Genomic DNA, 27,293 nt, shown 5'->3' with positions numbered 1-27,293 from the left:
AAAATTTCATTTAAAAAAAATGAAAGGTGCATACAGGAGATGCCAGTGTAGGACTGGAGCATGAGGGGCCACCGGGATAAACAGTGGTAAGGGCCCATGCTTAAGGGGTGTGGTCATCCACCAGAGGGGGTGTGGCCAGTCACCACAGATAGTTGGCTAACCATTAGGCAAATCTTGGTGTAGTTTCTATAGAAGTGAACCAAGCCCCCTTGTTAATCAGTGTTACTGCACCACCGGGTTACTGACTGTCTAATAGTGTAACAATTTATAATTTGGAGTCTGAAACCTGACATCTAGAGAAGGGGGTGGGTCCTCAGGCAGTGGGGCCCACCGGGGATTTCCCCTATATCCCTGTGGGCCAGTCCAACCCTGGGAAATGCTGAGTGTTGCCAATACAATACAACCGAAGCAGCAGCACTAGGTTGCTGCCTGATAATAAGTGCGGCTAACGCACACGCACACACAGAAAAAAAATGCACTTTTTATTATATAGATTTTTCAGCAGCGATTGACGACACAGGCAGCATGCTACCAGCCCAGATGGACACAGCACAGCAGCCCATATGGACACAGCAGACACCACCAGCCCAGATGGACACAGCAGACAGCACCTGCCCAGATGGACACAGCAGACAGCACCAGCCCAGATGGACACAGCAGACAGCACCAACCCAAATGGGCACAGCAGACAGCACCAGTCCAGATGGACACAGCACAGCAGCCCATATGTACACAGCAGACAGCACCAGCCCAGATGGACACAGCAGACAGCACCAGCCCAGATGGACACAGCAGACAGCACCAGCCCATATGGACACAGCAGACAGCACCAGCCCAGATGGACACAGCACAGCAGCCCAGATGAGCACAGCAGACAGCACCAGCCCAGATGGATACAGCAGACAGCACCAGTCCAGATGGACACAGCACAGCAGCCCTTATGTACACAACAGACAGCACCAGCCCAAATGGACACAGCAGACAGCACCAGCCCAGATGGACACAGCAGACAGCACCAGCCCAGATGGATACAGCAGACAGCACCAGCCCAGATGGACACAGCACAGCAGCCCAGATGGGCACAGCAGACAGCACCAGCCCAGATGCAGCAGACAGCACCAGCCCAGATGGACACAGCAGACAGCACCAGCCCAGATGGACACAGCACAGCAGCCTAGATGGACACAGCAGACAGCACCAGCCCAGATGGGCACAGCAGACAGCACAGCAGCCCAGATGGGCACAGCAGACAGCACCAGCCCAGATGGACACAGCAGACAGCACCAGCCCTACACTACCCACCCTCCGTGTTCACTCTCCACAGCCGGAGTGAAATGCCGCCGACGCGGGCTCCTCCTTATAAAGCAGAGATGAAAGCTTGCGAGCCGCGAGAACTCTTCTCTGAGGTTTTGCCTCGGTTTGAGATCCAAGGGCAGCAGGGGGAACAAAACGCACATTCGGTTCGCGCCCTGAATCTCTAAGTTCGGGTGGGTTCAGATCTCTGATATCCGAACCTACTCATCTCTAATATATGTTAGTAGTACTATTAGCAATAGCTGGGCTAATAGGATTGAAAAAATGCCTTTGCTCAGCTTTCTCATTGGCCTCGGGGCCCTTTTACTATGCAATTGCTAGCCTCTTTAATTCAGAGATCTACAGTAATTGTGTCCATGATTATTATTATATATAGTAGTAATATTCTGTAAAATAATTTTCAATATTTTATTTAAAAAAATGAAACCAGAGAATTTTGGTGCAGGTAGGTGTCTGGCTTCTCTCTCCTTCACTGGGGGCTATTTATAACACACTGTACATGTAAACTTGTACAGTAATCAATAGCAACCAGCTATAAATTACTATTGGGCTACTTTGTGTTGTTGCACTGTGCAGGTTTGCATCAATGTTAGTAAATAACTTTGATGACTTGTTTTATGCCGTTTGCCTGCTTCGTATACTTATGCTCTTTGTTGGAAAAAATCATTAAAACAATCTTGTCATTAGTAAATAACCCCCACTGTCACTCTACATCATGGCAAATAATGAAGGGTGTTTGGCGGAATCTCCCCCCAAGCAAACGTCAAGAAATTTTTGCTCATTTACAATTGAGAGCTATGTTTAAAGTTGTTATGTCAGACATTATTCAGTGTTAATCACTCAGTGTTTGCTGCAAATAGCAGATGGAAGTCTTTGGCTTATCTGCAAACAGCTTGTGCTTGCTGTAGCAAAATTGCTTTTGTAAAAATTTGCAAGTTTGTAGCTTTGTAATCCCCTAAAAACATTGAAAATGTTTCTTGGACATTTAAGTGGCACTACAGTAAATATTTTGGGATGTTGTGGTGCCTTTTGTGAAACAGCAAAATAACTTCTTTTAAAAACCATTCAGACGTTTTTCCTACAAAGATCAGTCTACATGTCAAGTCACTGACCTGGATAAATAACTTAACTTTACACAGCAATATGCTGTATGCCAGACCAGACTTAGTTATACCCCTATCAGACATACGCCCCGGGAAATTCACGGCTCCGATCCTGGCATTTCAACACGGGTTATGTCCCAGATTGAGGAAACCCTTTAACACTACATAACAGATCCAGGTTTTTCCCGGGTCAACACATTTTACACATAAGCTGCGACTGCCCTGGATTCAGGGTGAAGTCATTTAAAGGAGACGCTAACGTATTCGGAGGTAAGATGTCATTGATTCCCAGAGCCCCACTCCTTCCAATGGTAAGGAGCCCCGGAACGCAAATAGGGACTGATCGGATCCCACCGGTCCTGTGCCCTGTGCTTTTTCTGCAGCTGCTATTTTCCGTGCACCGGAGCAATATTGAATTGCTCTGGTAATTTAGAATCTTCTTAATTGGCAGGTAACTTCATCTTTGCTGCAGAGCATCTCATTTTGAACTATTTTTACAGTGAATAGATAACTAAACCTAGTTCTTATTAGCTTTGTGGTATTCCTTGTTTGTTTGTGTTAGGAAATTTATTGCTAGCCATATTAGTGGGAGGATATTGGGGGGGGGGGTTCATTGGAGTCATTGCATACACATGGCAGCAATCACTATTTAAGTTTCAATGAAAGGCTGCAGGCCCTTGGACTGTCTAGGGCATAATTATTATAAGTGCATCATTTTAAAAGTGCACTTCACATTTCTTACCAAATTCGGCATAATACCGAAGTTAAAGGAAATCTCTTCAAACTATTATAAAACAATAAGGACAAAGTATAATCAAGAAAAGTTCACAATACCTACACTACAAGCAAGACCATCGTGACCATCGGGCTTGCGACGAGACCCTGTGGTAGGGTCTCGCTGCCGCAAGCCCAGGAGTGCTTTTGGCTCTATCAGAGCCAAAAGCACTCCCACTGACATCACTAGTAATGTCAGTGGGGCCGGCTCCAGATGGAAGGCGTTCCCATGGGAACGCCTCTGTCTGGGCAGCAACGCGCCCAGCACGCCCACCAAAGGGGGTGTGCTGTCAGTCACCATCGACATCACGCCCCCTTTGGTGCGAGACCGATAGCGACAGCTTGGCTGTCGCTATGCGGGTCTCGGGCATGTGCACGACGGAGCTACCTCCGTCGTGCGCATGCGCATTAGGGCACCATCAACCCGCTTGCGAGCGCTCAGCGCTCGCAAGCGGGTCTGAATTAGGCCCTCTGTTTGCTCACTATCACTTTACTCGCTAATATTTGTACTGACTCTCACAAACACCTCATAGCTTACTGTATTCAGTGCCAATTTCAGTTTATTTCTTAGAAATAATCTCTTCCTACCTTTTTTCTTTTCCTAGCCTGCCATCTGTCTTCTAATTCAGTTTACTTTAATATTCCATTTCTTCCCCATTAAATCTCCTTTTCCTCTGCTCAATAATAAAGTTTGGAAATTGTGCAGGCACCTTTTCCTCCACTGTACTTTTACTTGCTTCTCTGCAATCTCATGTACTTTCTCTAACATTCATACTGTATTCCTACATCTAGTTTTCCTCCCCCTATTCAACTCATCCACACCATTATCATGTGTACTTACCCCTCCACTCAGTGTCCACCTAATCCTTTGCTTGCTCTGCCCCCTTTTTCCACCTATATCATTTCCCCCTTGTCTCCTCTGTCTGCCTCTCCTCTCCCATTACTCCACTTTCATTCTCTTCTACCCCTCCTACTACCCCACTGGTAATCCCTCCTCCAAACCTCCGCTCCATGTCACCCCACCCCACCCCCATCATATTAAACTGCACAATCTCTCCACTACATTCTCGGTCGCCCAATTTAAACTCACCTTCTCGTTACAGCAACCCTGAAAATCTAATTCACTTCTCTCCCACAAACACTGTCCCTCTATCCTGTGCCCTCTGGAATGCCAGATAAGTATGTAATAAAGTCGTTCCCACCCATGACCTTTTCATCTCAAAAAACTTGCCATTACTGAAACTTGGATTTCACCCTCTGACAACACTTCCCCTGCTGCTCTCTCCTCTGGGGGCCTCATCTTCTCTCACACCCCTCGGCCTGGGAGTCGCCATGGTGGTGGTGTAGGGGTCTTTCAATCCCCTGATTACTCCTACCCTCTAAACCATCCCTTACTTTCTTTACATTTGAGGTTCATGCCATATGCCTCTTCCAACCAGTACACCTTAGAGTAGCTGTCTTTTAACATCCCCTTGGCCCTCCTTCCAAATTCATTTTGCTTCCTGGCTCCCTCACTTTCTCTCCTCTGACCTTCCCTCTATTATCCTAGGTGACCTCAATATTCCTATTGATATCCCCACAGAAGCCTCTGCCTCCAAACTCCTTACCCTTCATTTGGTCTCTCCCAATGGACCTCCTCACCTTCCCATGTGAGTGGGCATTCGCTTGACCTGGTCTTCACTCACCGTTGTGATATTTCTGATTACTCCAATTCCCCATTCCCCCTCTCTGACCATCACCTTCTCTCTTTTAACCTATCCCTCTCTCCTTCCCCTTCCTCTACCTCCTAAGGCCACCATCACTAACCGTAACATTGAGGCTATTGACACCATTTCTTTTCCTTCTCAGCATGACTCACTTCTCTCCCCTATCATCTCTCTCCTGCCCTGAATAAGCCACTTCCTTATACAATACCTCCCTTAAAGTACTTCTGCTCTAGACTCTGTTGCTCCGGCGATCACTAGTCACCCTTGCAGATTCACACTACAACCCTGGCATTCCAAATGCATCAGATATCTGCAAAAGTGTTCATGAACTGTCGAGCGACAGTGGAGAAGATCACGATCAAGGCAGATTTTCTCCATTTCAAATTTATGCTCTCATCCTACAGTGATGCCATTCCTTATCTAAACTGTCATATTTCAAGAACCTAATCCCCAGCATCTCTTCACCAACTTAAACACCCCCTCCTCGCCTCCCCTCCTCATTCTCTGCCTTTGACTTTGCTACCTACTTTACATCTAAAATTGACTCCATACGTCAGGAAATCATATCCCACCAGTCCCCCAGCTCTCCACCTCTTCCTTTCCCGGATCACCCCTCCCCATCCATTTTACAGACTCTAACATTCTTCTCCCCAGTATCTGTAGAGGAAGTCATGTCCCTCATCCGGTCCTCCCCTCCTACCACCTCCCCCCTTGACCTTATCCCTTCACGTCTCCTCTGCTACCTCTCTCCTGCCTGCACCCATCTTGCCCACCTCTTTAATCTCTCCCTATCATCAGGCACTGTCCCGGCTGCATTCTCCCCATTCTTAAAAAAGCTACCCTTGATCCGAACACTCTCTCCAACTACTGTCCCATCTCTCTCCTTTCAATTGCCTCCAAGCTCCTTGAGTGTGTTGTTTACAACCGCTTTACTACCTTTCTTTCCTCCCACTCCCTCCTTGACCCTTTTCAGTCTGGCTTCCCCGCTCCACTGAAACTGCCCTCACAAAAGTCAGCAATGGCCTCCTTGCTGCTAAATCCAAGAACCACTTCTCTCTACTCATTCTCCTTGACCTCTCTCAAATCTCCCTTTCCTTCTGCAAATACTTCACTCCCTTGGTCTGTGTGACACTGCCCTCTCCTGGCTATCCTCCTACCTTTCTGACAGATCCTTCTCGGTCTCCTCTCATGACTCCTCTTCTCCCCCACAGCCTCTTACAGTAGGTGCTCCCCAAGGTTCTGTTCTTGGACATCTCCTTTTCTCACTTTATATGTGCTTACTAGGTGAGCTCCTCAGCTCTTTTGACCTCCAATATCATCTCTAAGCTGATGATACTCAGATCTAGTTTCCTCCCTAGACCGCTCCTCCTCTCTACTCACTCGTATCTCCAACTGTCTCTCTGCCATCTCTTCCTGGATGTCCCAGCGATTTCTTAAACTTAATATGTCTAAGACTGAGCTGATAATTTTCCTACCCCCAAAATACAGTAACCACACTTACCACCATTTCTTTATCAATTGATAGCACAACTATCTCCTCTAGCCCCAAAGTGTGCTGTCTTGGAGTTATCCTGGACTCCTCCCTGTCCTTCAAACCACATACCCAGAATCTCTCGCAGTCCTTTCATTTTCATCTTAAAAATATTTCCAAGATTAGACCCTTTCTCACCCAGGATGCCACTAAAACGCTCATACACTCGTTGGTCATCTCCAGATTGGACTACTGTAACCTCCTCCTATCTGGCCTCCCCAACTCCATTCTCTCCCCTCTCCAGTCTGTCCTCATCTTCCTCTCAAAACGCTCTGCATATGCCTCCCCTCTCTTACAAGCTCTCTACTTGCTCCCCTTCCCTTTCAGAACCCAATTCAAGGTTCTCACACTCACTTACAAAGCCCTCACCCATTCCTCTCCCATTTACATCTCGGATCTCATCTCCCTTCACTCTCCTGTCCACCCTCTTCGTTCAACAAATGCACGCTGCCTTTCATGCCAACTGACTACCTCCTCCCACTCCCGCCTCCAAGATTTTGCCCGCGCTGCTCCCGACCTTTGGAACTCTCTCCCTCTTCCCATCAGACTCTCCACCTCTCTACAATCCTTCAAATGGGCTCTCAAAACACACTATTTCATCAAAGCCTTCCAGCTCTCATCTTAACTTGCTGCTACATACTCCTTCCTTCCTGCCTACCCAATCTGTGTCACACCTGTTTGCCTGTCCCTTCCCATTAGAATGTAAGCTCCTATGAGCAGGGCCCTCTACCCTCTTGTGCTTCTCCTAACTCTACTTTCATCTACTTCTTACTCCTCACTAGGGCACCTAACACTTGGTTGCTTTGCTTTGTTGCCTATCTGGGTGTTATGGTCGCGAATGTAGCAAAGTATATTATCCATGTCCTGTATTGTATTGTACTGTAAGTCAACCTATTTGCCTATGTACTTTGCAAGGCGCTGTGGAACACTTGTGGCGCAATATAAATAAATGATAATAATAATAATCTACAACTGCAACTTACAGTGAGTTGTATACTTAATTATAGGCTGTGGAATTTATAATGAATAGGCCCCTAAGACTCACAGCATGTCATGCTATGGCAGAGGAGGAGGAGATGTAACAGTGCAAACACTGCTATTAATAAATGCCCTACTGAGCTGTCTTAAGAAACAAAGGAAGATAAGTAATTACCAAGCTACTACTTATAACCTTGCCACAGTGATTTATGTTAAAAAAAAAAAAAAAAGTTAAAAGAAACTTTTTTTAAAATATTTCTGCTTTAAATATTAGTCTTAAAAGCAGTTGTGCACTTGGAGACAACTACAAATATAAAGTTGCAACAGCTAATCAGGTGCTGAATTCATGCCTCTCAGTGACGTCACAGATAACTGCTGCGCTGAAAACTCTCTTCTCTGCTTGTATCTATTAATAAAAGGACTTGTCCCACAGTGCAAAATATACTTAGAGAAAATCAGAATAATAACAAAATGACAAATCAACTTGGCAGCAATACCAGTTTAACTCTTTGATGTTTCAATTCCATTATTGTGGTTAAAGTGCACTATACATTAAGTCTTCACATCTACTAGTGTAAACGTTCTGGTGCGTTTCACTTGCATTTGAGTGTGTTGCACTAGAGTTGCGGGTTTTTGAATGCTTCTTGGTCCATTCAGTGCACTGGTGTGACCTTCAATGGCCTCTCAACCACAAGCAAACCGCTAATTTTTAAGGACAACTTAATCAGTTGATGCCTGGACTAAGAGAATAAGATCCTACATTGTAGACTTAGGGGTATATTTACTAATGTGAGAGTTTTCAGAAATGGAGATGTTGCCCATAGCAACCAATCAGATTTTATTTAACATTTAACTAGCACCTTCTAGAAGGTAATAGTTAGAATCTGATTGGTAAAAACTTTCACTTAAGTAAATATACCCCCTATTGTGAAACTTTTCTGACATTAAATGCAGATAAAGTTTTAAGTATCTTTGCTTTAAAATAATTTTGAAATATATGTAAACATCCATAAAAACAACATTATTAAATAAAAAAAATTACCATTTGTGTAATTTACTGTTTAATCTGCAAACCAAAAATAAATGAAACTTGTGTATTTACAGATTTTATTTTCTTTTAAAATACAAACATATTACATTGTAATTGTTTTTGTAATTTAAAAAATTATAACAAAACATAGCATAAAAACATCATAACTAAACCACAAAATAGAATTTCTATGTGTCAATGGAGAACAAAAGCCGTTTATGCGAATAAGAGATTACTACTGATACAATTTCAGGTTATTGCATCACATGAGCATATAAAATAGTAACTGTGTTATGTAGGTTAGATTCTTGCAATTTTGTAAGAATACGTAAAGTGTGTACACTAAAGTAAAACATGATGCAATATATGTTTCTATAGGTGCATGGACACACAAACCAATAGAGAAGTATAAATGGTGATTATTGGTCCAATTAATAATATACATAATTAGCAAAAATGAAGAAAAATAATACTGAATGTAAACCCTCTGGTGCTTGAAGGACTTAGTAACAAAGGAGGTTTATTAAATTGCAGAACATTCCCCAGGAGATAACGCTCTCCAGTTTCCATGTTATTCTAGAGGTGTGAAGAAGCCAATAAATATTCTTTCATTTGATTGACAGCATTTCCCATAGGAGCCCAGGAGTGGTAGAGAGAGTGGGAATGTGTGGGCCTGTCCAGAGAACAGGGTTCCATTACAAGTCTTGTGCTAGTCACAATTCTGGAGACGGTGTACAGATCAGAGTGTGACTGTTTGGAAGTAACACAACATGAATTGTACGAATGTTAGAATTTGTTTTCTTTTCTTCTTCACGAAAAGTAATTGATCAAGCTATAACTCTCGTACATTAAATATTATTTTACAAACCTGTACCGATTATTGTCCAAATACTGCTTCCTATATTAAGTTTTTAACAAATATCATGAAGTTTATCAAACATTTTAAAATGTCCCGTTATCTCCACTCATGACACCTATACCAATGTACCTTATTGTATTCTGACATTTCCTTGTGCCTGCCGGGAACATCTCTCTATTCCCCCCGTCGCTCTACTAACTCATGGTACCGATGTTGAACATTAGATTTTTGGTGGACATTTTTTTTCCCACTGAATCTAGTATCAGATTGTGGGAACAGACAGGTCTACAGTATGTTTAAAGCCTTGGTGAGAGATGAAGGGGAGGGAGAGAAAGTACCTACCTATCAGCTCCTAACTGTTATTTTTCAAACACAGCATGTAAAGTGACAGTTAGGAGCAGATTGTTTGGTACTTTGGACCTCATTCGGACCCGCTTGCAAGCACCTGAGCGCTCGCAAGCGGGTCGATGTTTGGCTGTGCACACACGCAGCGGCCCGCACTATGCGTGCGCAAGCCCCGGAGCGAGAGAGAAATGCTCTTGCTCCGAGGCTCACTACAAAAGGGGCTGCTGTCGATGTTGATCGACAGCTCGCCCCGTTTTGTAGGCATGGTGGGGGGGAGTGGTTTCACAGACGGAGGTGTTCCCAAGCGAATGCTTGCCGTTTGTGGGCGGCCCCACTGACATCACCAGTGATGTCAGTGGGAGAGCTTCCGGCTCTATTAGAGCCGAAAGCTCTCTGGGGCTTTCGGCAGACGAGACCCTACCTCAAAGGTATCATTGCAAGCCCCGATGGTTGCGATGGTCTCGACCATCGCGACCATCAACCTGGTCACTCGCTAAGGCTGTGGGTGGTAACCCACAGCCTAGCGAGTGGCCAGGAGGCTGGATCAACTTTTACATGCAGCTGCCCTCATTCAGAGCGAGCGCTCGCATTTTGCGAGCGGCTCTGAATGAGGTCCTTTATCTCCATCCACTTTATCTCTCTCCGAAGCTTAGTACATAGACCCCATAATTAGGAAAAACATGGAAAATGGAGAAAATGTCCTCCAATGCGCCTTCTATTATATTCAATGCAATTCACAACCCTTTTGAAAATCAAATATGATAAACAAAGGCTGTGTAATAAAGTATGCCTTTGTGCTACTCAAATATGCATGTGCTTATACCAATCCATAATAATGAAGACTAGAAAACTCTTTGCTCCACTATTAACTGTGACCTCTTGACAGCACAGTACAGCTGCAGTGGAATGTCCCCACTTAGTACCAGTCCTTTATTACTTTGTACATTGCATTTTGCCATTTACAGTTTTGCCAGCAGATAATTCGATCACGAAGCTGCAAAGGCTCATTGTCCATGGTGACAGTGGTCCTACTGGCAAGTGTCGGAACTCAGTTCAAAGAATTGTGTTCCTCGTAGGTCTTCCTATGACAATGCCGCCCTCATCTTCTCCCTGCGACGTCTAATACGGATATTGCTTTTGTTTTTTTCCAGAGAAACACGACAACCACGTGCAGATCAGCATTGCAGCAGCTGCTCCCCCACCAGTACAATAGTACGCCCATCCAATTCTGCAGGTGCCTGCAACAAAACAAGAGCAACAAAAAAATGAGCATGGCTGCAGTGATCACATACTGTATTCATGTTGCACAATGGTATGTGATACACCATGGCACTGGCCATCTTGTCTGTCCACAGATACTCCAGCTAATTTGAGACTACAAATGTTTGGGTTCCATTAAAGTAGACCAAGGAAAACACATTGAGATTGGAGGATTATATATAACATTTACTTTTGGGGAAAACGGGATAAGTGTGGGTACAAAAAAAAAAAAAAAGTGACAACGCATTTCAGGGTTTTTAAGACTTGTTGAAAACATTCAGTCATTGATATAAGAAGATATTACTTCTAAAAGTTAGGCTCTACGTTTATTTACATTTTTTGCAGACACACTGGCTACACCTGGCTTCTGAGATATGACATAAATAATAATCCTATTGGTAGAATAGTGAAAGGAGTTCTAACGGATGGCACTGAGAAGTATGTAACAGATAGGAGACTCTAACACAATGTCAGTGTATATACATGAAGGCATTGACTTAACTGCCCCTTCATGTATATGGGTACTGGCAGTCCACTTGCCAGGGGTGCCAGGGCCAGACTGCCAATTAGGTGTTCTGGAGAGCCCGCTGGCCACTGTTGGCATCGGAGTTGGACTGGCCCGAACAACCTAAGTTCTGACACAGCATTGTCAAGTTCCACGCTGGCACTATTCTTCTGAACAGGAGCCCCATACACTGCTTCTACTGGCTTGCCCAAGGTAACCAATGCAAGCATATGCAGAGACTGGACAATATTTACAGCAGACACTCTGACACGCTGGATTCAAAACCTTATCACTGGAACCGTTGTTTTAAGAATTAAAATCCCCACATCTGGCTCCTGTCCAAACTAGGAGACTCATTCACTACAATACAGTCACTATATCCCCATTGTGGGCAAGTACTCTTTACAACCAATTTTAAATTTATGATGTGCTCTTATTTATGATGTGTTTAATAACAAATGTCTAAATGTGAGATATTTTTTTTGTTATTTTAGACCTGTTTACAGTGTGGGATAGTTGTTTTACTTTACTTTAATTTACTTGATAGGTGTGGAAAATAACAGACGGCATGTGAGGTGGGGGGATTGATAAGGGGATGTGATGGCATGTAAGGGGCTTGTGAGACAGTATGATGGAATGCAAGAGGGACATAAGGATGTCTGATGGCAAGGGGCTTGTGCAGATGTCTAATAGGCATGTAAGGGGCATAAGCAGAGGTCTAATCGGCATGTAAGGGGCAAGTGGGGAGATCTAATGGGCATTTGAGGAAGTGTGATGAGCACCATGGGAGGGAATGTGGGAATGCAATGTTACATGGGTAGGTAGATGTGAGAAGCACGAGCAGAAAATATGGGGAGGTTTAAGTGGCATGATGGCCATTTATAAAAGAAAATTTTCCTCCCTAGTTCAACAATTCCCTGCTACAGTGACTGTGGATGTGGTAGCAGTGTGTACTATTGAAGACTGAAGGTAAGAACTGTGCTGATGATTGTAGTGAACATTTTGATATGTGGTGAGGTTTGTGGGGCATGTGGGGAGGTCTGATGGCATGTGGGGACAGTTACCCTTTTTCTCCTGAGCTGACTCTTTGCCCCAGGTGAAAGAAAGCCTATTTTAATTCCTGCATAAAGGACCAGTCAGTACAATTACTGGAGATTCATTTTTATGAGAAGGTCAATTTCAATCTGGTGGAAATTATATATTTGGATCTTTCAAAAACATTAACTACTGTCCTACTGAACAGACTGAGTAATATGAGGATATTAGGACCAGAGACAAACATATAAACAGTTAGTGAAAGTTATAACAAAAACCCCCCAAAAAACAGTTGTTATTGATGAAACACATGCAGCCTTGGTGCCAGTTATTAGTGCCACAGGGTATGCTCATCATTTTCTAATACCTTTATTAATGACCTTTAGTGATAATTTTTGCTTATATTATTAAGGATGTTATCATGCAACAAAACATTTTGTGAAGTTGTGCAGCAAAACGGCAGATGAAGTCCCTCATAGATAAATGTGAAGTAAAGTACCTTGGCTAGGTAAAAGTTATGCTATTTGCACTCTTAAGCACTTGACAACCCCCCACCAAAAAACCCCCCCAAAACATACAAATAAGAAATGGTAATTTTTTTTATTTAATAAAGAGTAAATAATATTTTAATTAAAAAAAAATAAACATAGGGAGTGTTTTGCACCTTGCCCCCCCCCCTCGTGTCCATAGACCCCTACTGTAAAATCACTTCCTACTCCCAGTAGAAATAGCCCCCCAGTGGCAATAGATCCCCAGCATTATAGCATTGATCCCTCTCACACCCCAACTGGTTATAGATCCGAGTGGCAAAACACAGCCCCCCACTAGTGCCAGCTATATTAGTGCCCCCCCATTACCATGAGTCACTGAATCATATATTTCTAATATACCCAACCTCGTCAAAAAATTTTTGTGGGTCCATAGTCCATTCCTACTCACCCCCCCCCACCCCAGTGCCAAGTGATGACAAAGGGACCAATCATCAGTGTGTAGAGTGAAGAATCTAAGATGATATTCAAAGTCCAATAACTGCTCCAATGTCTTTTACGTGTTTGATAGTTGGTCAAGGTATACCCATCTTTACATGTGCTGCTTACTGTGCAATGTGTTAAATCTTGATGTCTGTGGAAGCTGCTAAGGTATACCACAAGGCGGGGAAACGCGTTACAGGCTCCTTGCTCCACACGTCCATTCAGCAAACAGGTCGCTCTGTTGGATCAACTTTACTGTGAGAAATAAGAACTTTCAGTGTGTATCACAATCTGGGCAGTGATAAGATCAGTGTGTATCACAATCTGGGCAGTGATAAGATCAGTGTGTATCACAATCTGGGCAGTGATAAAATCAGTGTGTATCACAATCTGGGCTGTGATAAGATCAGTGTGTATCACAATCTGGGCAGTGATAAGATCAGTGTGTATCACAATCTGGGCAGTGATAAGATCAGTGTGTATCACAATCTGGGCAGTGATAAGATCAGTGTGTATCACAATCTGGGCAGTGATAAGATCTCTGCTAAATATCCTCATTTATGAAAGGCTGGTGCAAGGACAGGAGACATTTGTACCTGGCTGAGCATTTATACCCCATTTGAACAGCATGGTAAGATCTGTACCTCTCTATGAGAAGTTTCTTAAATAAAAGTGGATCAAAATATACAATATTGTGTGAACTCAGATATACCCACGATTAAGTCCCTTCCAATCAATAAGGAACTAAAGGCATCACTATATAAAATTGTTTCCTGACCAAAATGGTTATGGATAAAAGCATGCTGTGTGGTTGGGCCATAATACAGAGAGACGTCCAGAGAATTGTGGAGCTTTTTTATATATATTTTTACTTTTTTATATTTTTGCTTCTACATTATAGTAACCTCTGTGGAGGTTCTGACGGCTTGCTGATTTTTCTGCTGCTTTATAACCAAACGCTCAGCTAAAACCTGAAATTATAGAAGTATATTTTACTTATGGTCATTGATTTATTCTTTCTCATGTTTTATTTTATTGTGTTTTATTTATGGCCATTTGTATATGTAACATTACATTGTATTCAAAACGATTGAGGTGAATGGTCTCCAATTAGCAGCGCTTCTTAAATTTTTTCCTTGGTCTTTAATGATAATAAATGTTTGGCTTGTATGAAACATGCTCATTTGATAGATGTAACACTTTTATTCTGCTGCTCCACCAATACAGCGCAGGCCATTTCAAAATTGTGTGTTCACACCTGCCAAATGTAGCTTTAAAGTGTTATCTATGTTAAAACTTAGAACAACACATAACATGTGTAATGGGGCGCAGCTACGTGTGTTGGGGTGCCTGAGTCAGCCAATGTGTTGCAGCCACCACCCCCTAGTGCTCTGATCGCTGCTTGTGTGCTGCACATACGGACCGCAGGAAACACAGAATTTAATAAATCTGCCAGGGATTACAGCCTCTGCCTCTCCTGACACTGCTCCACTCATGCAGCCAGTCACCAAGCTCCCAATACACTTATTATAGGAAGAAAAGCGGATGATTCAGGTCATTGCACTTCTTCCTGCTATCAGTTATTGTGCATTATGGGCCAGTAGCTGAGATAAGAACGTCATCTCTGCCGGGATCCGGTCTATAGATCGACAGTAAAAAGGTCAACAATGTCTAGCTAGGCACCAGATGTTTCACAGCCAATAGGTCAACAGGGACAAAATGTCGACACACTAAATGTCGACATGTAAGAAGGTCGCCTGGTAAAAATGATCGAGACAGAAAAATTGGTCAACATTTTTTTTTCATAGTTAGGCACTTACCCCGACGGTTAAGGTTAGGCACCAGGAGGGAGGGTTAGGAACTTACCGGAGGGTTAGGCACTAGAAGGGATGGTTAGGGTCAGGCACCTACCCCGACGGTTAGGGTTAGGCACCAGGAGGGAGGGTTAAGCACCAAGGGGAGGGTTAGGGTGAAGATTAGGGTTATGAAAACAAACGTGTCGACCATTTTTGTGTTGACCTTTTCACCAAGTCGGCCATTTGTGTCAGTCTGTCTACCTTCTTACATGTCAACCTTTAGTGTGCCGACCTTTTGTCCCAGTCGACCTATTGACTGTCTAACATCTGGTGTCTATCTAGACATAGTCGACCTGCCACCCACTGGAAGGTGTTACCAGAGACAATGTTGTATTTTACTAAATCACTAAGGGACCTATTTATCAACGAGTTTAATGACACACAACGAGTGTAACAGGACAGCCATGTATAGAAAACCTCAGATAGACACACTTATACACATACATATATAGTCATACACATACAGAGGTTGGGTATGAAATCCCGGCTGTCGGGATGCCGCTGGTCAGAATACCTACAGCAGCATCCCAACAGCCAGAATCCAGACACCCATAGGTAAGCATTTTTCTAACCCCTACCCTTACCCACCCCCCCGTGCCTAACCCTAACTTCCCCCTTGTGCCTAAACCTAACCTCCCCCTCCCCGCATCCTAAACCTAACCTCCCCCCCTAGTGCCTAAACCTATCCTCCCCATCCACTCCCCGCACCCTAATCCTAACACTCCCTACCTGGTGCCTAACCCTAACTCTCCCCCTAAACCCTGCTACCTAACCCTAACATCCCCCTAACAACCAGATACTTACTTTCGGGATGCCGGCAGTCAGGATACTAATGCCCAGGATCCCGACCTGCACACCAGGATGCCAACTACATCCCCATACAGTCTGTCACACACATATAGTCACACACTTATACACATACATACTGTCACACACATATACTGTATATTGTCACATGCACAGTCACACACATATACACATAAATTGCTACTGTTGTACACAGACACACTTATACACATACATATATAGTCACACACATATATACAGTCATAAAAAGAATTCAGTATGGACATCTTCACACATTTTGACACTACTATTGATTGGTTGGTTGTTGTGTACTAATCCATCCCGCTGAAAGTACAAATATTATATCAAATGACGGCCACAGTGTCCGCAAAAGGGCAAAAAATTATTAAGGGCCTACACCATACTTGCCTACTTTTGAAACAGCATTTCAGGGAGATGGTGAAAGCAATATCTATGAGTGCGGCGGTAAATTGGGCATGTACTGCTACATCTGAGGGGTGTGCAATATAACTGCAAATGCAGCCCCAAAGCATCTTTGATCTAAGATCTACTTGTTGATGAAAATACACTGATACCTTTCAGACAATGATGTAGCCATAGGGATTATTGTGCCTTCTAACCAATGCCGGAAAATGATACTATTAATCCCAATTGAATGTATATATATCTCTTTTTTAATCTATATAACAGCTTCATAATGGGGTGAGGTGCAATCAGGGAGATTGCTAGGCTCTTCAGGGAGTCAAGGAGATTGCTGCTATTTCACGGAGTCTCCCTGACAATCAGGATGAGTTGGCAAGTGTGGCCTACACTAAAGCTGCCCATCCACTAGGCGATTAAACCTAGTGATCGAGCTATAACGACCGTCGTTATTGCTCAATCGCTTGGTAATCGCTTGCAAATCACGATGCGCGTGCCCGCTGGTCATTTTTGCCATCTATCATCGCCAGTACAAGCTGGTCAACCTGACGATCATGTCAGGTTCAGCATGTACGGGGATGATGGATGTGCCTACACTGAACGACTGAACGTTCAGTGTAGGCACATCACAGATATAGAAACGACAGCACGGTTACAATGTTGTAATCATGCTGTAGTTTCTATGTCGTGTAGTGGACGGGCAGCATAAGAAGGGGAGGAGCTGTGACCAGTGCTGTGTGGGTGTGGTCACAGCCATCTGGGTGTATACACCACATACACTATAAGACATATTGTCTGTTATGATCTTTGGCTGTCTGTGTGGCCTGCTAGGCAGCTGGTCATCATCATACTGTCATAATTATGGACCTATTTTTATGTGGAGGCCTGGGGATGTGGCTCCATCCGACCCATTGTTAATCTGGCCCTGGGTGGCCATCCATTTGCATTACTTATTACTGAACCAAGATAATATCATTTTAATTTTTTACAAGGGAAAATAATAGATGTATTTCATTCAATTTTATATTGAAACTTTCCCATTTATTAACAACTGCAAAGAGAATATTTTCTTGGGTGCATTTGGCACTTCTTAAGGAATCGGTATGTAATGCTGGCTGTCGGGATGCCTCCTGTCACAATACCTTCAGCAGCATCCCGATGGTTGGTATCCCGACAGGGGTCGGGTAAGTATACTTACCCTCCCCCCTTCCCCCCCTAACCATCCCTTCTTGTAGCCTCAGCCTCCCCAACCCGCACCCTAACCCTCCCCGTTAGTGCCTAAATCTAACCCCTCCTTCCTGCCTAAACCTACCCTCCCCCTTTAGTGCCTAAACCTAACCCCCCCCAATGGTGCCTAACGCTAACCCTACTACGTAACCTAAACCCAACCTCCACCCCACCGCAGCTAACACTAAGGACGCTCTGGACTTACCTCGTTCAGGCAGCCATCCTCCTGTGTTCCGGCGTCAGGATTAAGATAGGTGTTGCTATTTCGACTCCTATTTTAAGTCCCTTGTCAGGCATTCAGCCGTCGGGATTTAGACAGGCTGCAACTACATCTCGTTCTTAATATCATTGTATTGTGTACAAATAGGGTAATGGGAATAAAGGGTAGTGTAGAGATGTGGTTTGCCAGTGTTACACACTTATATGCCTAAAGTACGCCTGGCACAAATACTATTGTATTTGAGTTGGACATATCATGAGAGGCGTCCAATCAATATACTATATACAGGTAAGGACGCTTTTTCCATCTATGCCTTTTCATACATATACTGATCAGAATGCAAATGTGCACACTTATAAATGAGTCCCATTATGTTTAAATATCAATTCTGTTCTTAAAAAGTCTTTAGATTGTTTGTACTGTACAGGTTGAGTCTCCCATATCCAAATATTCAGAAATACGGAATTTGTTTAGCATGACTGAGATAGTAAAACCTTTGCTTTTTGATGGTTCAATGTACACAAACTTTGTTTTTGGCACAAAATTACGAAATACCCCTGGTCCCAAGCATTTTGGACTCAACCTGTATTTGTAAAATGATATAATACCATAAAAAGATATAAAATACTGTAGGATTTAGAATTAATGTAGGGTAAGCCATACGCCATTAGTCCATTATTCTCCTTTCTCCATAAAGTTCAAGGTGCATTTATTGTGCATTCATCCTTTGCAGTAAAAATGTAAGGAGGACGAAATAGGCCACCGTAGATTCTCATGTCCCCAATTTTCACCATATGTTACACAGTAGTGTTATTTTGAACTATAAACTTGATAATGTTCCAGCAGTTCTATTTACCAGAATAAAAATGTGAGAAGGTCAGTTATTTCACAGACTAGAGAGCACATCATAATGCTAAATTATTATTTAACACTCGCATAAATCATTTAGAAGGATTATTAAGCAGAAAATTGGTTATGCCTTTGTTATATTAAAGTTCCATGTGTTGTAATAAATCCTTTCCCGGACACCAAGATAAAGGTCGATCAAGGCAAGAAGAAATTTCAGCTTTCATTTTGCAGCTCACAATCAAAACTTGTATAGGCAAGTAAGTGGAAGATTCCCATATAAACAAGCAACAGGCCAAAGTTTCAGAAATTTGTTAGAACTAAAACATACTTGCCGACATTCACATTTTCCTCTCCAGCAGTTGCCCGGAGAGGAGACTCTGGTAAGTGGCGATGAGGGTGGGGCTAGATGATCCTTGTCATTAAGCCCCGCCCCTCACAGTAAAATGCTGCGATTTCTGCATATTTGACTAGGGGATGGGGCCACATGATGCGTTTCTCAGAATTGCTGTGTTAGGCCACGCCTCCTACTCACGGATCCGCCAATCCGCAAGAAAATTACCTAGGAAGTTGGTAGAATGCGGGAGAAGTGCCTACTGTCCTGGGGGTATGTGTGTGGGGGGGTTACCAGAAAAATAGTGAGCCTCCCACAGGTCCCAGGAGGGTAGGCAAGTATGAACTAAAAATATTTGGAATGAGTCTGTGATTTGTGTATGTGGGGAGGTGGCGCATATATGATTGGTGCAGGGTGTACAATGCAGACGGACCCATGAGACAAGGGAGCCCCACGTCGCCCACCCTGGAGCCAGAACAAACTCTAACACTGTTACTGGGCTTTCTCAAACTTGCCAACATATCAATGCTCCTCTCCAGGAGAAGCCCAGAGAGGAGATGCAGCTGACCATTAAGGTGGCTGGGATCTTTACATGATTAAAAGAAAAAAAGGACTATTTACCAAGTAGTTTTCCCTGAGATAAAGCATCTCATTGACTATGGGAGTAAAATAAGTCCTTCATCAGCAGCCCATCTTTACTTACAGTTTACCTGGGTCCTTAGCACCTCCTCTACTTCCCCTTATGCACACATTACAGAAAAACTAGCAATTTTTGTATTTTATTTTAATGGGGCTAGAAAGACCCAGTATTTTTCTTTTATTTAAAATTTAAAACAGTTATTTAATTTTTTTTTTTTTACAATAAATATAATTTGTTTCTTTCTTTTTGAAAAAAACACCAAACATCTATTGCCATTACTCCATAATTAATTTTGTGTAGGGCACAATAAAATACATCCCACTAATTGTACATAATCGATTAAAAAAAGTAACCAGGAAAATGACCATACCGAGTAGACATTTTTGCATGCATTTACATATTCAGCTGAACACTAGAGGGAGAAGGAGGAGATAATTGTTTTGCAGCAGCCATAATGCCAGATGGAAATTATCTCCAGGTGAGAATAAACTTGCCAGAACTGCAACTTTCTGCCAAAGTGGTCCAACAACTTCAGTATAATTAATAATTTTAGAACAAGTTCAATATTGAATTACTTAAAACAGACTTGCACTTCCAAGGCAATCAAATTATTGTATGACCTTCTTCACCTGTAGTTGAAGACCGAGTCAAAGAAATAATGTCTTACAGACTGCACACACATAATGTAAGGTTTATAATGTAAGATGTTGAAATTTCTTGTCAATTTTGTATCTGCAGACTAATTAATGAAAATAATTTTTTTACTGAAATTATTTATCAACTTCCAAAACTTATGAAAAATTTGTAGTAAATTCTGAATGAGAAATCGGGGGACTGAAAATAAAATTATGCCAATTCATTAACATGCAAGTGGTGTGGTCAATGAAAGGGATCAAACTTTCCAAATCGTGTCTTTGAGCCTTTCCTGATTGGGAAGTGCTTGGGTGGTTTGGGGCCATGGTCTGGGAAAATCAGGGCTTTGCCAAAAGTGTCCAGATTCTTCCATTTAGTACTGCATGTTGGGAGGTATGCTGCTTATTATATATTAGTGCCAAGATGGTGTCATATTTTGTGGTTGGTAGCCATGGTCATTATACAATAACTACGTAGTATATGACTGTTATTCCAGCCCATAGTCATATATAAAGACCAGGTGGCAAAATGTGCTACCTCTTTACCTGCTCTGTCTAAGTTTAAGATCTTTTCCGGGCCTGGCCAGTGAAGGTCATACTTCACCCCAATGATGTCACACGTTTCCCTTGCCATTAAACCATACCCAACCCAAAAGCTATTGTACTTTGACAGAATAGTTATCTATCGGAGGAGAACTCTGAGAAGAGATAAAGGGGAAAAAGCTAACTGTACTAATTTTTTATACAGTCACACTTAAGATTTAGACAAAACAAATACAAAGATAATAAATAAAGTAGAGGGAGAACCCCTGTAGAAACATACTCTTCACATTTAAATAAAATGACCAAGAACACGACTTATCCCCTGTTCAGCTGATTTTTTTTTTTTTTTACTTAGGCTTGAATATTCAAATATAAGTAGCAATTATTTAAATGAACCCTTGAGGTTTTTTTTCCTGCATGAATTCATTAATCTTCATCTCAGACTCCAGAGAGATCATTCAAATTCAACACAAAAAAAAAATCAAAGCAAAGTGATTAGGGAGTATGGAGTAAAAATAAAGAAGGTGTAAACAGGTATGGGGCAGGCATCTATATATATCTCCTGTCCAGGGGGGTCCTCCTTGTCTGTACAAAAACAGTATTGCCTGAAGTAGAAATGCACTTAAGAAACAATCATGAAATAATTATGAAGATGAAAAAGCTATTTCTCAAACACACACCCACATTTTCAATTTCAACTAAATGTACCGCAAACTGAGGGCTATTGCATTTAGGTCCAAATCTCGAACCAAATCGAATTTGCATATTTAAATTTAACCAGAAGGAGCCTACATGATAAAATCTGATATGCAGTGGTAGCTGGAACTTGTACCCTGTGCATTGATATTGTAGGGAAATAAAGGGATGTTTGAACTTATTTCTTGCCATAAACTATTTAAAAGATTTATTGTACCTCCTATTGTATATGTACTATGCAGAGGGTTATATGTACTAAGCCTTGGAGAGAGATAAAGTGTAACAACCAATCAGCTCCTTTACAGGCTGCGTTTAATAAATCATAGAGTACCAACCAATCAGCTCCAAACTATCTCCATCCACTTCATCTCTATCTCAGGCTTAGTATATAGACTCCAGAGACACAATTCAGCAGACAAGCACATTGACAGATGGGCTGAGAGTCCTCCAGTGGCAACTCCTTGTGGGTTCTCATTCCACCTCATCTATCTGTGCCTATAGGCTCATACACACTTAACGATATGCTCCATGAGCGATATCGTTAAGTGTTTGGTCTTGTTTGCCCGGGCTCTCCCAGGCAAACGGCATTGGGCAGGTTCAGTGACGTCACCCTGCCACATCCCCGAACTTACAGTGCCTGACGATATCGTCACGTTGTCCTGCAAGTTTGGGTGATGGAAGACATCGTTAACGAGTACGCATTGTTAACAATATCGTTCATACACACTGGACGATATGAACTATAACGATATCATCCACTTTATTGTCTAGTGTATGAGCCTTAAAGCACCAACAAGTACTTTGTAAGTGTTATTGGGCAAGCAACCGCTACAAGAATACAGTGTACAATGCTGCTCAAACATTTAATTCACTATATAAAGCTCAATAAATAAAGATAAAAATTAATATGAAAAAATATGTTTCTGTAACTAGCTAAATCCAGACATAGGGTATTAATAATACTGAAATGAAACACGGATACTAGACCATCAAATTCCCCTCAGACTTCCATTTGAGTCCTATATGAAGTAATATAATTCTATTCTCACTTATCAGAGTCAGATTGACGACAGGATAGTCGGGGCGGTCATCCAGGGGCCATCATATACTAGGGGCCCCACCCACATAGCTACATCACCTGTGTGGGACACTGCAGTATAACGTGAAGTACAGTCTCTGTGTAGTAGTATAATGTGAACTGGAGGCGCTACACATTTATGGTGCTGGAAGTAATTACACGTTATATTATTAATAACATTATCAGTATATAATATTGGCTTTCATCTCATTCTCGCCCTGTCACTTATCCTGATTACTTGGGTAGTGCAGCAGCCTGAGTTATGGGAATATAAGCGAAACGAGTTTAGGATTTTGTGGGGGAAAAATTGGACATTCTTGGGTACTCTGACAAAGCAACCTTAGTTAACTCGAAATAATTATACCCTCTCTGGTGTATGGTGCTTATTTTGTATTGTTTACTAACATTTTGCTTGACACTATCAGATAAGAACTTTGGGCCTGATTCAGAGCCGGACGCTCTGACAGAGCGTTCGCTCTGAATCAGGGCCGGCCTTCTGTTTTTATAGAGCGGCCTCCTGGCCGCTCGCATAGCTGTGGGTGACTACCCACAGCTATAGTGGCCAGGAAGATGGTCGCGATGGTCAAGACCATCGCGACCATCGGGCTTGCGACGAGACCCTTGTTGTAGGGTCTCGTTGCCGCAAGCCCTAGAGTGCTTTCAGCTCTGCCAGAGCCGAAAGCACTCCCACTGACATCACTTGTTATGTCAGTGGGGCCGGCCCCAGACGGTAGGTGTTCCCATGGGAACGCCTCCGTCTGGCCAGCTACGCCCCCGGCCCTCCCAGCAAAGGGGGCGTGCTGTCACTCAATATTGACAGCATGCCCCCTTTGGTACGAGACCCAGAGCGACGGCTTGCCCGTCGCTAACCGGGTCTCGCGCATGCGCACGACAGAGCCGGCTCCGCCGTGCGCATGCGCACTGGGCCACCATCGACCCGCTTGCGAGTGCATAGCGATCGCGAGCGGGTCTGAATCAGGCCCTTTGTTGTAGTCCAGACAAGTATTTATACATATTATGGCATAATATTATGGCATAATAAACCAATATCCTTTATGTGTTATACTTTATTTTGAACACACTTTTTAATCTATGTCCCTAGAGTATGTTCGTACTTACCCAATTCAAACTGTGCTGATAGATTTCCACATGCCTGCCGAACTTCCTCACTGCTCCAGCCCAAAGGATACAGAGCACATCCGGATCCGATCAGCAGTCCTGTAAAGAAGCAGGAACACATTACTGTACAAAACTGTGCAGCGTTACTTTGCTAATGGCACAGAGACAGTCGCATCAACACCAGGACAAAGAACGATGTGGAAGATATGTTATATAATGTGCTCTAACTGACTAATTTCACAATTTCACAGAATAACACATAGACGAATAAGTAGAACGGCTGGTGAAAGATTTTTGCACAGGAGATCTGCGGATTAATTTCTGCAAGTGGTGCACGGTTACTGTATACAACAATATAGTAATTAGTGACATTTTTGCAAATTGGCCATACAGTGTATAGTCACACAGCGTATACAGATGGTGTTAATTACTCTTCGTCTTACATGAGTTTCTGGCTAGGGACAAAGCCAGTAACATGGGCCAAGAATAGTGAGGAATCCTAAAATGACTAATTCAGCTGAACGGAGATGGAATACTTAAGATGCCCAAAGCATTGCTGAGAAATATGGCACCCAAATAGCAACATCTGTTATGTGTCATCACCACCAAAACACAGCAATGCCTCCATGCAGCTCACACACAGAAAAATGCCCGATCTTAAGATATCAACATCACAGCTTCCCTGCCAGTCAAGTGAGAAGTCATTAATTAATGAACTGTGGGCTCTGCTCCACCTCACAGAACATCGAGGTAACGGAAAACAATTATAGCAGTAACAGATTTCTGGAGTTTTATTTTCACAGACAGAAATTAAATGCACCATGAGGTGGAGAAACTATTTAAATCGTATGATAGTGAGTTGTGTTATGTCTGAGCTGCTGTCCAAAAAAAAATAAAAAACCCTCAAAAATTATGGACTAGAATCCACAATCATTTGTTTTCATTTTTTTTAGACTTGCCCCATGAAAACAGATCTAGTTTAAAAATAAATAAATAAGAAAATAAGAAAAAGTCAATGAAAGGCAGGTATTGGAAGATTAATACAGTATATTACATAATACTGTTTTGTTCCCAATTGTAAAGTGCAACGGAATATGGGGACACTAAATAAATAAATTAATGAATAAATAAAGGTACACCATAATATATTATCTTGTATAGTAGTTCAGCTTTGAAATATAACTACACTTATCAAGGAATTAATGCACTAAAATTAATGCCCCTCTCGGCGCGCCAGGTCTTTTTTTGCGTCTCTTGTTGCCGAAAATGTGTCTAAGGGCCGGATTCAATTAGAGGCGAAAAGCCGTGATCAGCGAAAAAGTTTTGCCTATGGCCGCTTTCGCCTATTTGCATCTGATCTCCAAATTAAATTCTAGGACTAATTCGCCTAACTGGAAACTCAGGGGGTCATTCAGACCCGCTCGCGAGCGTAGGACGCTTGCAAGCGGGTCGATGTTGCCCCACTGCGCATGCACACGACGGAGGGAGCTCCGTCGTGCGCATGCGCGAGACCCGGATAGCGACGGGCTCTCTGTCGCTCCGGGTCTCGCACCAAAGGGGGCGTGCTGTCGATGTTGATTGACAGCACGCGCCCTATGGTGGGCCTGCCGGGGGCGTGGCTGCCAGACGGAGGCGTTCCCATGGGAACACCTACCGTCTGAAGCCGGCCCCACTGACATCACTAGTGATGTCAGTGGGAGTGATTTTGGCTCTGATAGAGCCAAAATCACTCCAGGGCTTGCGGCAGCGAGACCCTACCGCAGGGTCTCCGTCGCAAGCCCGATGGTCGCGATGGTCTTGACCATCGCAACCATCATCATGGACGCTCGCATAAGCTGTGGGTGGTCACCCACAGCTATGCGAGCGTCCAGGAGGACGCTCCATTTTCATGGAGGAGGGCACTGATTCAGAGCGAGCGCTCTGGTCAGAGCGTTCGGCTATGAATCAGGCCCTCAATGCACTGAAAGAAGCAGAAACGTTTCTCCAATGGCAGGCAAATTACCCTAGAACATCCCAAAAAAAGACCATTTTTGAGGTGAAAATTAAAAAAAAAAGGGGGGACAAGGATAAAAAGTAGCAAAATAGGTTTCGGGGGGCTGTATGGATGGGGCAGGTGTTTAGGTGTTTTTAGATTGCAGGTGCATGCAGCTGGTGGATTTTTCTAATTTTTTAAAAGTACACTTTAGAAACACAAAAATATGCTAGCACCCATTTTCAAGTACCCCAAATTTGACTGGACTCTTTATTTTCCACAAAAATATACTGTTTTCTATCATTCTTCACCACTTTTACAAATATGCTTCTAGAATGCTTTTAACACAACTTAAGCACACAAAGTTCTTTTATTAGGGCTAATTGTACATATCTGTAATGATTTCCAGTGTCAGTGCGTCTTATTTTGGGGTACAGACTGATTCCCCCAATCCATTCAGTACTTTCAGCCTATTTGCATTTTCGCCTGTTCCTTAATTGAATAGGGAGAATTGCGGGGACGCGGCTGCCGCGAATTCGCGTCCCAAACAGACGAATGCGGCCGAAAGTGCAATAGGCGAAAAGTATCTAACTTTTCGCCTCTAATTGTATATGGGCCTAAGTCGCAATGTGATGTGACTAGGATGCACCAGAAGACACTGCTGATTAATGTGATAGGCAACTCTTGTATATCTGTGTGCGACTGACTCTGAATCTGTATACGAAGTGCTACAATGTAGCGGCCACAGTTTTTTTCATTACAGGTTTAGTTGCGGTTCATATACAGACTCAGGGCCTGATTCACTACTGATCGCAAATGCGATTGCAATAGCGATTACGCACGCAATTCAACAGCGATAGTATGCTAATTTATTGCAATCACTATTCCGCCGCAGCACTACATAAGGACGCCAACTTTACCTTAGACACATCTGTAATGTTTCGCAAGACTGCGAAAACATAGGTACAGTCGAGTACCATCGCAGCCTCACGCACACTTGCACAAGGTCAGACCTTACTCAGAAATTGCTAACTTCAGCGCACGCTATGGTGTCCTCAAGCTGCGTAGGGCATCGCAGTGGATAATTTATGCACGTCCATGCAATGGCGTTCAAAAGCACTGGCACGTCTGCGTTTTCCCGACCACCCCCCACAAATGGCACTTCCTGTCAATCACTCTACGATGGGTCTGCGTGGTCACTGCGATCGCAGTCCCGATCAAAGTGGCCGGTTCGCTCACTGCTATTCATACGCAGTACGCAACAATCAGCTGATTGCGTGCGTATTAGCAACTGCGATCCAAGCTGACTCAGGCCCTCAGTTGCACACAGATATACAAGTGTTGCATATCAAATCATTCAGCACAGTCTTCCCTTAGGGTGCGTCCTAGTAGCATCGCATTGCGACAGACATATTTTCGTCAAAAAAGATGCAGACGATAGAGTAGCGCGTTACCTGGCAGCTCACTCGTGCCAGGGACGTTGCACTGCGTG

At 43.1% G+C, this 27,293-nt stretch overlaps 1 protein-coding gene across 2 annotated transcripts in view; it reads right to left on the bottom strand.

Annotated features, from left to right (window-relative positions):
* Nucleotides 1–8,525: 8,525 nt before the first annotated feature.
* Nucleotides 8,526–27,293, bottom strand: part of LHFPL6 (LHFPL tetraspan subfamily member 6) — a 206,897-nt gene continuing 188,129 nt past the window's right edge. For both annotated transcript variants that reach the window (XM_088460174.1, XM_088460175.1), the window contains exons 3-4: nt 23,830–23,928; nt 8,526–10,878 (exon numbers count right to left, since the gene is read on the bottom strand). In XM_088460174.1, coding sequence (XP_088316300.1) covers nt 10,760–10,878; nt 23,830–23,928 — 218 coding nt within the window. In that variant the 3' untranslated portion in view covers nt 8,526–10,759. The remainder of the gene's footprint in view (nt 10,879–23,829; nt 23,929–27,293) is intronic.

This window comes from Taudactylus pleione, unplaced genomic scaffold (assembly GCF_031769625.1).
Source record: "Taudactylus pleione unplaced genomic scaffold, aTauple2 ptg000043l, whole genome shotgun sequence".
Lineage (NCBI taxonomy): Eukaryota > Metazoa > Chordata > Amphibia > Anura > Myobatrachidae > Taudactylus > Taudactylus pleione.
The sequence above is the reverse complement of the archived record's forward strand: the minus strand, read 5'-3'. Positions and strand labels throughout refer to the sequence as shown.